The sequence below is a fragment of the Sphaeramia orbicularis genome, chromosome 18, assembly GCF_902148855.1.
Source record: "Sphaeramia orbicularis chromosome 18, fSphaOr1.1, whole genome shotgun sequence".
Taxonomy (NCBI): Eukaryota; Metazoa; Chordata; class Actinopteri; order Kurtiformes; family Apogonidae; genus Sphaeramia; species Sphaeramia orbicularis.
Genome location: NC_043974.1, coordinates 38,512,654 through 38,525,383, shown reverse-complemented (window position 1 = coordinate 38,525,383; position 12,730 = coordinate 38,512,654). Strand labels below are relative to the sequence as shown.

The window sequence follows — 12,730 nt, the reverse complement described above, 5'->3', positions numbered from 1 at the left end:
ACGGCGATTAGCACAAGTTGTCTGTTTTCACTGTAGGAGGGAACGATTTACGGCAGCAGTAGGATTCAGACTGAATAAGAGACAGCAGCAGGAGGAGAGGAGGACCCACAGCCGGAGAAAAGGACAGCACACAGCCGGAGAGGACAGCCTGCTACCGGGGCTTTCCTCCTGTTAGCTCCGTCTTCAAAGCCCCTTCACAGCCTCCGGGATGTCGGAGCGAGGTGGAGGACTTCCGCGGACCGGGGGCGTCCCTTCCCCGCACATGCAGCCCTCTAAGCCGGTCAGCATCACCTCCAACCGGCCGGTCCACATGAACCTGTACGCTACCTGGGAGGTGGACCGGTCCTCACCCAGCTGTGTACCGAGGTACGTGAAGGGGGACCACGGAGGGGGAGAGGGAGAGGAGGAGGGGGGGAAACCCAACATGACTTATCATTTTAGAAGGGTTGCAATTGGTAAATGACCCAGTGAGAGTGTTTACCCAGGGGGAATTTCAAAGGGCAAACAGCAGCTCATGAAATACCATCACCTCTTGATTATATTCACTGTTAATCTAGTATTAGTGTGGGATTAGTAGTTCCCTTTCAGCTCATTTGTAGGCTGCATATCATGTAACTTTGACTCAGACACTGCAGAACCCTTTTAAGTTCTTGAAACGCAACAGAAATCCATCATTCCAGTGTTTTTTTGGGTTTTTTATTTTTTTTATTTTTTTGTATTTTTTTTGAGTCATACACAAACAGGTACAGATTAGTTCTGTAAGGTTTACATCTAAAATGTAGTCTCTAGCCTTTATGTGTAAGTAACATATGGATTAATGCTATTTCTTTTTTATTATGTATGCTTTTTATCTTATCCTATGGACCTAGTTTTTTGTGTCCTTAATGAAGCTTAAATGAATGAATGAATGAGGCAGGTTCTCTGGTCATTGGTTCTGTGTATTCTGGGTCAGATACTGCATTTACCCAGTAGACAGTCCCACCTGATCGATGCAGACACAGACTGATGAAGCTTTAGTTTAGACATAACAAGACAAACATCATGTGATTTAATTTGATTTAGTGATTTATTCCAAACATGCAATGAAATTTTACATAAATGCAAACAAGCAAACATAAATAATAATAGTAATACAAATCTCAACAATCATTACAATCTTAGACAGAAGAACAGCACAATAGTTCCATTTACATGCCAGAAAAAGAGGTGGGAAGAAGTGCAACTTAGACTTCATGCTTATTTTGTTTATTCTTATTTAACTTTAAATTAAAATACATTCAGTCTGAATCATTTTGCAGGGGCACAAAAGACATGAAAGTCGTGGCTTTCTGTGAGCATTTTTTCTCTTACCTTTACTGGAGATTTATCATATTAACCTATCACCAGATGTTTCTTTTCTGTTGCACACCAAATACATCTTTCAGCTGTCCATATACAGTCATAGTAAAAGAAGCGTTAATATGCATTGTACATCATGTGTTATTATCACTTCAAATTCCAAATTATACATCCATGTAAATGACAGTAACAAAATGTTATAGATGTATATTGACATACAAAACCTTTATTTTTTATGTTTTATTTTTCAACAAACTATATTCATTTTTAACCCATAAAGACCCAGTGATACTTTTGTGCCAATTCCCAAATGAATTTTGCCCTATCTTTAACCTTTCTTATGTGATGTATCACCATGTATTGTAACATCATCCTCTTCATTTGGTCTTTTTCCAGTAAAAATCAGGCATTTTCCTATATTTAATTCACTGATCATGTAGATGTTCATCAAAGCTCAGATTAAAGTTGAGGGTTATTATATCAAAAACAGAGAAAACTGAAGAAAAAGTGACTTTTTCAGTAAAGATATCAATAACGGAACATAAAAACAAGCATCTCCAACTACTGTCATTGATCCAACTCTATGGGTTTTACTGGTGAATCAATGTTGTAGAAGATGACAGTGTTTCCATGGTAACTACAGAGCCTCTAAACGTTCAAATGAGTCATATCTGATGAACATGAAAAGAGGACAAACTGCATTTTGTATCAATTATTTACATGCATTGATAGGATGAATGGTTCAGAAGTTGTTCAATATTTTAAATCAGTAGATGGTTTTGGTTGCCAGTGGATGTTTGGGTCTTTATGGGTTAACAATGCCAGCAACAACAAACATATTATGACTGTATATTGAAAGCTGAAAGGTATATTTGGCATGTAACATAAGGTAAGAAGAAAAAAACGCTCACGAAATCCCATGACATTAGTATGTGACTTTAGCAGGACAAAAATGCCAAAATGTGCAATAAGATGACAGTGATGTAAAGAGGCAATGATGATGAAGAAAACAGAAGTAAAGACAAATCACTTGAAAGATGTAATGACAAACAAATGCAGTAAAAATAAAGTAAAACGTCAGTAATGGTGTAAAAAGCATAATGATAAAAATGGCATGTGAAAGATGAAAGGAAACGTGTCATACAAGACATAACAATGAATGTAAAGTTGAAATGATCACAAGGTTAAAAGGATGTAGCAAGACAGAATGAGTCAAGAATCCAGATATCACAATGAAAACAGTAAAAAGCATAAGATAAAAATGACATAAAAGATGTACCAATACAAAAATCATATAAAAATGTAAACAAAACAAACACACATTTTTAATGCATAATGACATAAACAATATAAGAAAGTCAAACTGATGTGATAGATGTACTGAGAGAATAATGCTTTAAAGATCTAGAAAGAAGCAAGAAAAGACAAAAATGACATAAAAGACGTAATAAGAGGCAGCCAGACTTTAAAAATGTAGGATTATTTGCTTCTTAAATGTCACAACAATGCATTTTTCAGGTATTTTACAGTCTTATGGTCGTTTCCCATCTGAGACTTTGTATGTTGATGCAGCTGCTGCATTTTCTGAAGCTAAGAGAAGAAGCCTTATCCACCTGAAGACATGCAGACGTTTGTGTGAATGAGCTGGAAACATATGTTTGATTTGCAGTTCTGTATTTGTTCATAATCTTGTAAGGACTACCGACAGTTAGGAGTTAGAATCAAGGTCAGAGGTTCGTGTCTGGGACTGATGTGCTGCATGTAAGTCAGAGCATCAACTGAACATATGTGTGATAGAGCTGTGGATTTGTACAATATATTCATTTGCATGTAAGGATGTAGAGAATAACAATGTGTGTAGAATTTATGCACGTTCATTATGAGTGATAATATTAGAGGTGTGGGAATTTCTGGAAGGTGCATTGTGATGCAGACCTTCTATTCAAATCAGTGGGTGAGCCCAGTTAATGTTCCCAGCTCTGCTTGTAGTGCACTGCAGTGGGATTTCTGTTGTTTAGTCGTTTATCTACTGAAGTGAGTCACACAGGTACTGGTGTTGAAATGATGCTGCTGCTTATGTGCTAGTCTGTTGGTCTGACTTTCTGCAGTGCGTTCTGAATAAAAGGGAGTTCAGATTTACACGAGTGCTTGTGATATATAATGTAAAAAACTGAACATGTCATACCTTGAGATGTGTTGGAAAAACATTAGTAAATGGGTGCTTCTATGAAACTGGTCCTGAAAACAGGACATGGGGGCTAAAAATTCAAACCAGATGTAGACTAATGTTTTGAAGCAAGTTTGGAAGCATTTTGGGTCTATTTTAAAAATAAGTATGTACTGAGATAAAAGAGAAACTATTTTTCAGATAAAACACATTTTTGTATTATTTTTATATATTTTTTAGATAAAATTCCACATGTAACATTAAATAGGACACAAAAACTACATGCTACAATTTTTTCGAATATCTTTTTGTTCTCTCACAGGTACATTTTGGGAATCAAACTAATTATGCAAAGCAGAGTGTTTCACAAAAATGACCGCTGTTGCAAAATCACTTGTGATTTATATGTGTTGAACTGGGCAGTTTCTGCATGTAACGCAAGTGGACACGATGGGTTACACGCGAAACCTGGAATGAGACTGCCAACTCATGAAAAACCCACATGTCTAGATTACAAAAACCACTAGGATTGACAAATTTAACAGTGTCTTTATTTGTAGTCTATATAAGACCATTTACAGACATGTTTTCAGATCAAATGCACTGACACCTTGGTAGCTTCATGTCCCAATTAGGGTCCTATTTTTGGCCCCAATATTTTAGTAAAAAATTTATTAATTTTGGGATGGCTCAGAATAAGAGTATAATTTTTTTGCATTTGTCAGAGGTCATCATTAGGTACATCCTGGGAGGAAATATGTCCACATTTATCCTTTATTATTGGGTCTAAAAAGCTGGTAAAGTGCCAGGTACTAGAATGAACCCAGTTTCATAGAAGCACCCAAATGAATTAATATCACACTACTAGAAAGTTATAGATGTTTAAAGCCATAAAAAACACTATATAAAAGATAAGGCTTTTTCTTTGATTTAAAGTGTCCCTATTTTCAGGCAGTGTTGGTTCTGGTCCAGCATTTTGGCTGAAGCAGCATCAGTAAATGTTTTTATTGTGGTTTTTGCACACATTAAAGTTCGAACCATGCTTTAAGAGTCATGCTTTTCTTTTGCATCGTACATATTATGGTTCTGATCGTTTAATTTTGTGCTGCATAGTTGGTAGTGGACTTTTTATGCCATAACTACGTCCTGTTGTCGTCATCTGCATAGTTCTCATTTTATAGGTGGCCGTGTTTCTGATGTCCATATGTTGGTAATAGAGGTGCAACCGATTAATCGACTCAAAGTGATCCAAAAAAATCATTCAGCCACAATTCTCCTGAATCAGAGCTTTGTTTCCTGCATTTCTCTGCTGTTAAACATTGGTTCCACTGTTGTGTTTCACACAGACGCTTATTGTGAAACACAAAGAAGCTTCAATTCAGGAAAACTACAAGAGAATATTTCCCCTCAATCAGTTCGAGTTGATTAATCGAATTGTGAATTTTTGCATTCGCTTCAAGCACCTAATCGATTAATCGCTTGCAGCTCTAGTTGGTAATTCATGTAATTAATAACTCTGTTTGTTGTTCCTTGGGGTGTTTGTGTATTGCTAACTATAGCCTTACATTACTTCCTGTCGCAGGTACAAATTTCAAACTAGGGCTGCACGATATTGGAAAAAACTGACATTGCGATTTTTTGAAAATATTGTGATATGAAAAAATACTCAGGAGGATATAATAGCTGTGTGGTGCCGACGTAAATGGTCAAACAAATTAGTTGTGTTTCCTCTCGTAGTGGCAGCAGGTGCATTAAGGCACTATCGACTAGGGCTGCTTGATTATAGAAAAAAAAAAAAAATCACCATTATTTTAGCAATAATTGAAATCACGATTATTAAAAACGATTATTTGTTAACCTTAAAGTTGTTTATTTTTTTCTTGCAAAACAATGTAAAATATACTCCTGAAACATAAATAAAGCTTTTAACCACTAAAACAAAGTATGTTCACTTTTGTACGAAACAAAAAAATCTTTGAATGTAAATAAGTGTACTGTAAATTCAAGTATGTTTCCTTTTGTAAACAAATAGTGCACTGGAATTGAACTGCTATAGACCTGCCATAGAACTGTAGCAATTCAAAAAAAAAAAAAACCTCACGTAAAGTGCAAATTATAAATTTAAGTATGTTCAATGTAGTATGAAACATAGTAAACTCAGTGGCGTGCTGTAAGGTTTCAGTTCAGGCCTTCTGTATACATCAGCCATCTAGAATACGTACGTTAGGGTTATACAGGTTAGGGTTAGGTTAATACGGGAGTTGCAGCGTAAAGAGATTCAGAGACTGAAGATTGCATTGCGGACGAAGTTGTAGACGGAGTTGTTTTTGTGGGTTTTAGTTTTTCATAAGATTATGATAAAGGTGGCGGTGGTTAAACTTTAGATGGTTACAAAGGTTTGTTGTGTTAGCGGTCGGTGCGGACACAACTACGAAACACTTTTTGCACGTGATGTGTTTTTGCTCTTCGTCTTCTTCATCAAACCCAAAGTGATATCATACAATTGAATTTGACTTGCCTTTTTTGTTTACCAAGCACTTCTGCTGTGATTCTCCTGCCGTTTTTCCAGGTCGCTAGGTACAACTTTCCTCTTGGGGTGGACCTGCCGGCTAGCTGGCAGCAGTAGCTTAGAGGGGGGCGGGGCAGAGCAGCTCATGGGAGCTTGCGTGCGCGTGAAATAAAACGACTCAAAATTAATAATCGTTTTTTCTCGATTACATAATTTTTGTAATCGTTGCGTGTAATAATCGAAATCGTAATTGAATTTCGATTAATTGCACAGCCCTACTATCGACACAGAAGATGTGTTTCGATATCATCCTTCTTGTAGTCGAAATAATTCCAGATAACTGACGTTGCTTTTCTGTGGAGTACCAAGTCTTCATTTTCGGGGATTTTCTCTTGTTCGTTGCTCATTTTTCAATGTTGTTACCAGCGACTCACTCCATGTGCGGGGGTGTGGTCTGCTTCGGTAAACTGATCAAGAACGATTGTGATTGGTGGATCGCTGTGTGCAGTGTGTGTCAGGTACCCAGGTTGAAATTAGGTGAGAACACATTGAGTTCATTTGCCTCCTACATTGCAGCACCTGCGATGTGACTATTATGCACACGTACATTGCGATGACGATGCTCAAATGATATATTGTGCAGCTGTGCTTCAAACCTTTGTTCATTTGTTCAGTTTATTCAAAGAAATTCAATAGTAGATTTTCCTTGTATTGTGCAGGATTAGTAACCAGTGTAAAAACTTTACAATGGGCTTAATGTGCGCTCCTCTTTTGTCAACACTCATAAAGTACAATATTGAATAAATTGTAACAGATTTATCACATTGTTTGGGTGACCACAGAGGAGAGTAGCGTCTAACCTGCTTTTCATAAACACATATATCAGTGTCTCCATGCTGCTTAGAGAAAAAAATGACTTCACATTAGGGACGCTCTTCAGATAAATAAAGTGCTGTTTTAGTGAAGCTCCATTTGTGCGACTTGAAGTGAAAATCCTGTTTTTGCTATGGTCAGTGTGTCTCTCCCAGTGGTCAGTGCTTCTGTTTGGTCTAGTCCAGGTTTGCATTGCAGTCTGACACGGACCTCTGTCCTCTTGGAGTCGAGTATTATGTGCTCCTTCTGTTTGCCTGCAGATAGGTCCAGATGTTTAGGTTAGAGATGGCAATTGGCACCTGATCTCCTGTTGGTAAAGGCACTGTAGCCATTATCATTCACAGCTCACATGCTGACATGCTAATTTTTCCCTCCTGAAATGCTTTGAGGCTTTACTGGGTTGGAGGAAAAGCCTCAAGGGCATGCTTTCCTTCTTAGGATTTGCAAATGTGTGTGTGGCGTTTGATTTTGAATAAATGATACTGTTTTGGATCTTTATTTTGGAACACCTCGCATGAAAAAACAATCCATTTTTATCCCACATTTTAGATATCTTTTCTCCGAACTTTGTATTTGGGATTAGTACCTACTTTCTGTTTGCTGAATACATGCCTCCAATATATGATTTTTTTTTTTTTTTCTGGGGTCCTGTTCAGTAGGCGTCACAGTCTGTTGAATATCTTCGATTTGACTGCAGTTGCAGCAAAAAAAAAAAAAAAAAAAAAAAGAGGGATGGAAAGAAAATAAAGAGGAAGAGGAAACTGTGAGCTGGAGGAGAAGCTCTGTCATCTACATTTAAACAGGATTTCTGCCAGACACAGTCAGGGACAAGTATACAGAGACACTGCTGACAACTAATCTGTGGCTCACTCTGCCAGAGCTGCTGCACATTAAACCACATAGACCAAGTAACTAAGCACAAACGCTTCGTTGCAGAGTTTTCACTTTATTGACTGTGTATTTTTCTGCCATCATTTTCCTTTTATTCCCTATGTTTTAACACATCGGTGCATTCTACTCCTTACATTTTTAGACCCAGTTTTTGGAAAACTGTCCATTATTGTTCTTTTGCATCACTGTGCACCTTATTTCATTTTATTTATTTGTTTATTTTGCACAACAACAAATCAAACATTAAGACAAACAAAGAAAAAAATTGTGCAGGTGAGATCAGAAAACCCTGTGGGGCTTATAAAATTAATCTCACCTCATTACAGCATTAGCTTAAAGAAAGACAATAGGAATAAAACAATAATATCCCTCTGGTATCCCGTCCACCAAGGCCCTTACTAAGCACCAAGTGTGCCTTTTTGGCACACTTGTGGAATAATGTCAAAAAAAATTTTCATACAGTTTGTTTTTACTTCTTTTACACTTTTTTCTATTTCATCAACTTGAGCTGTAAATAAAAATACCAAATACTCAATAATTGTCACATTTTTTTTTAACCCTTTAAATGCCGTGTTTGTAATGTAAACAAACCATTTTTTTGGATGCAAAAAACTCAAAAAATTTTATTTTTTTCAATATACTACATAAAAAGTGGATCACATATTATTTGATTTTTTTCATCCTGGCATATGTCAATGATTAACTCCAACATTGGTTAATTTGCATTATTATTTTTGGCGCTAGGTCAAATGTTCAAAAATACTAGCATCTGTCACCAAGTGTGCCAAAAAGGCACACCTCCAAATCAAACTATTAAATATTATATATTGATTTATTTTTCTACTCTAATTTGATTTTATTTTAGTAAATCAAGGTCAGCCCTAATCATACGTATCAAATGGAAGAAATAGTGCGTTTTAGGCACACTTGGGAGACAGATGCTAGTCTTGTAATTTTCTTTTGTTTACAATGTGCACATTTTAGTTGGTGGCCAGAATTTTAAAGATCATGCAAAAATGAACAACTTTTGAATTCTAACCTTATTTAAATTGTGAAAAATAATATGAAGATTTTTAAAACAAAGTGCAAAGTGTGCCTAAAAGGTGCACCCAGATACCGGAGGGATATACAACAAAAATATAAACATAAAATGAAAGAAAAAGAGTATGTGTAAGTGTGTGTCAGGGTGGGAGAGTGTGTGTATAAGAAATATTTAAATTTGTTGAATCAGATCTGTCCTAACACACCTTCATAACATCAAGACTGATTTTAACCAAAATAGGAACAGTAGCACATAGAATCAGTGAATAGTATATATTTTTACATCATGAAAATGTAATAAGAAATAAAATAAATGTATCTTAAATTAATTAATATGAATATTGACAAGAGGTAACAAAACAAATGATGTAATAATGCAAAATGCAAAAGACAACAATATGAAAAATGACAGAATAGACCTAATGAAGTAGTGGATCAGTGCATAATAAAATATGACGACATGAAGAAAAGAACAGAACATCTAACCACTAAGAAAGTTATGAGTCATGTTCTGTAGATGAAATTGCAAACAGAATTGCACATTAGAGTAACTTTAATTGTTTTTTTCAGTCTATCGTTGTGGAATTCATTTGAAGTTGGAATGGTTTAATAGCCCTGACATTATGTTAATATTATGTGGGGGTCAGTCGACTGTGCACACAAACAAGCTTAAACTGCCCTTTAAAGTCTGACTGTTGACTTTGAGAACATTTAAGAACCTGGACTTAGTCCCTTTTACTGCAGTACAGAATCAGTATTTCTGCTTTTAATGCATTTTATTTAATAAAAGTATCAGGACTGGATGAACTGTGGGCACTTTTCCCACCTCTTGGTTTAACACAAAAGAAGTCTGCTTTGATACGGTTTGTAAGCGTGTGCATTCGGCTGTGCGTGGCCTGTTTCCTTGTTGACTTCTTTCTAGTTGCTTAATCTTTGTTGCTGTGCATTTCCCTCTTAGCAGAGGTGTTGTTGCTCCAACCTCTTCCTGTCTAACCCAAATACCGCTTGGTATGTTGTTTACACAGCACTGTGGCTTGAATTTGCCCTGGCAGACATAAACATACTCACTACTGTTTACTCCACTTACCACTCAGTACAGAAACCTGCGAAATGTTCTAACTTGTTGTTTTTGTCTTCCTTTTGTCACGTTTTATGTTGAGCAACAGAACGTGTTTGAAGAGGAGAGATGATATTGCAAATATAAGAGGTTGTGAGTCAGATGTTCTGAGTGCACGGTGCAGTGTCTATGGAGGTATTTTGAAAGATGCATGCAGTGCAGAGTCATGTCGATTAAATCAGCTCCACCCTTCCCTCTGTCATAGGTACAGCATAGGTGCCTCTGGGTAGGTCTGCTCTGTGTGACCTTTAATTTTCAGGAGAGGAAGGACTCATTTGACTGGATCTGGACCAGTGCTGTCAGTGTTCTGGAGTTAACTGGTCTGGCTCTCACAGGTATCAGGTCCGCCCATTGGTTCATTTCTTTTCTTGTGTTGAAATATTTATTTTCTCCAGTCAAACAGCCCCAGTGATGAGTACTGTAACAGGTGTATATGGAAGTAAATCTGTCTCATCAGATTTTGAATTATAGAAGCCACTGAATATCTTGCGCTGATTTTTTTTTGCACTGAAATTAAGTATCTGAATTTTTTGTCTCTGAATTCAACTATGTTCATAAATTTAGAATTTAAAAAAATTCAGATGCAAAAAATTCAGATGCAAAAAAATCAGGTCACACATCCGAGACACCAAGGATAAGCAATCGATTCTTTCGCAAGTTAAACTGACAGCCAGCTAATCGAATTACATTAGGTTAGTCATGTGACACTGATGCAGGAAGACAGTCAGTGTGGATGTGTGATCTGAATTTTCTGCATCTGAATTTTTTGCATCTGAATTTTTTTGCTTTTGAATTTTTTGCATCTGAATTTTTTGTATCTGATTTTTTGTTATTTTAAATTTATGAACATAGTTGAATTCAGAGACCATAAATTCAGATACTTAATTTCAGGGCAAAAAAATTCAGTGCTAGAAATTCAATAGCTTTTATAATTCAAAATCTGATGAGACAGATTTACTTCCATAGGTGTGGGGCTCGACTACGAGGACTGAAAAAAGCAACTTCCAGAGCTGAATACTGTAGGTATTGTGGAAGAACCAAAACCTGCATTTCCTCAAATGTCCGCTTGAGATTTGAGATCTCCATTGACCCCCATGTTGAATGTAGAGGTCGACTGATACGGGTTTTTCTAAGGCCGATGCCAATTTTTTAAAATTTTGTTAGGCGATGGTCGATATCCACAACCAATTTTTTTCTATTTTTCATGTTTTTAAAGCACATTGACTGTAAAATACAATTGAAAAACTCAGATAATTAAGATTTTTATGCAGCAATATGAATGAAATTATTAACACACCTATACATAGTACTCTTTTAATATTTATTGAACTTAAGTGCTGCCCACACACGTGCCTAATCAAGTATCTTATAGGATTTTTACTACTGATCAAATATCAGCTTTCAAAAAAAATTAAGGCCGATATTGAAAAAATAAATATATCGTTGAATGTTTACAACAGAAACGAATTGTGTATAGCTAATGTCCCTGTTCATGCTAACTTTACAGGTGATAGATTTATTTATTTATTTGATTCTTTGTTTCTTTGGAAAAGCAAATCATACAAAACTTCCCTTACAGGTTCAAGTCAATATCCGGTGATACATTTATTTATAACTCATCTGTGTTCATCTTTATTATAGCCTTTCTAGTCTCATCTTTAATTCATTCATCTTTGGTGTGTTTTGATACCAGCTTATACTTAAAATACTTATACTTATTGAGGCAAATCAGTGTAAACTTTGGACTTCAGGTGCATGTGGAAAAGTACCTAAACCCTGTGGTGTGTCAGACTTCACCTCGTGTATATGTATATTGTGTAAAGGTGAGTTATGTTATGTTGGAGAATGCAGTGAAGGAGGAATGTCACTGTTTTTCTTGATGCCATTATGGTTGAATAGTTGTTATTTTTGTTTTATTGTTCATTGTGTATCATGTATGTGTTTTATGTTGTTTGGACTTCTTATGGCTGCTACCTTGGCTGGGTCTCCCTTGCAAAAGAGATTCCTGATCTCAGTGGGACTTCCTGATTAAATAAAGGTAAAATAAGAAAAAAAAATGTTGAGGTGGATATGTTGTGTCAGGTGGAATGTTTGGATTCCAGCGTTGGGCTCAGTGTAGCCATTGGCCTCCTGGTGCAGCAGCAGCAGCAGCAGCAGCAGCAGGTATTCCAGGAATGAGCTCCTCTGCTCTGTCTGCTTTATTAAAGAATGCTTCCTTACAAAGCCAAAGAGAGAAAGTCCCATGACTCAGGTCCAAACACAGATGAAGCCTCTAGACTGAGCCGCTCTGAGCCAGTATACACTGTTCATCTACAGCACAGGTGTCGAACATGCGGCTCGGGGACCAAAACCGGCCCGCCAAAGGTTCCAATCTGGCCCGCGGGATGAATTTGCAAAGTTCAAACTCAAAAATAATATCATAATGACCAATAAATAATGACAACACAAATTTTTTTCTCTTTGATTTAGTGCAAAAAACATTAACCCTTTCATGCATAGTGGTCACTACAGTGGACAGTTACTCTACAGCTTTACTCTTGTATATTCATGGGTTTTGTTGTTTTAGTTCCATATCAACCAACACAGTGGACACTTATGCATCATCTCATAAACTGCAGTTCATACCATTATTGTAACTTTGCTGTTCTTGAGTGGAAATCAATTGTTAATATTTATTTTTTGCATATTATCTCCATGAAGTGAGTAATAACTAGTATTAGAATATGTTAAAATGTGAGAAAACATCAGATTAGCTGCATTAAGCATGGTTTCATTTCACTGTTTTCATGTCACT

General features: G+C 36.4%; 1 protein-coding gene across 3 annotated transcripts in view; it reads left to right on the top strand.

Moving 5' to 3' along the window:
- The window catches only part of pacs1 (phosphofurin acidic cluster sorting protein 1), a 146,788-nt gene that overhangs the window by 259 nt on the left and 133,799 nt on the right, over window positions 1-12,730 (top strand). For all 3 annotated transcript variants that reach the window (XM_030162059.1, XM_030162058.1, XM_030162057.1), the window contains exon 1: window positions 1-366. This exon is cut by the window's left edge and continues 259 nt beyond it. In XM_030162059.1, the coding sequence (XP_030017919.1) occupies window positions 209-366 (158 nt within the window). In that variant the 5' untranslated portion in view covers window positions 1-208. The remainder of the gene's footprint in view (window positions 367-12,730) is intronic.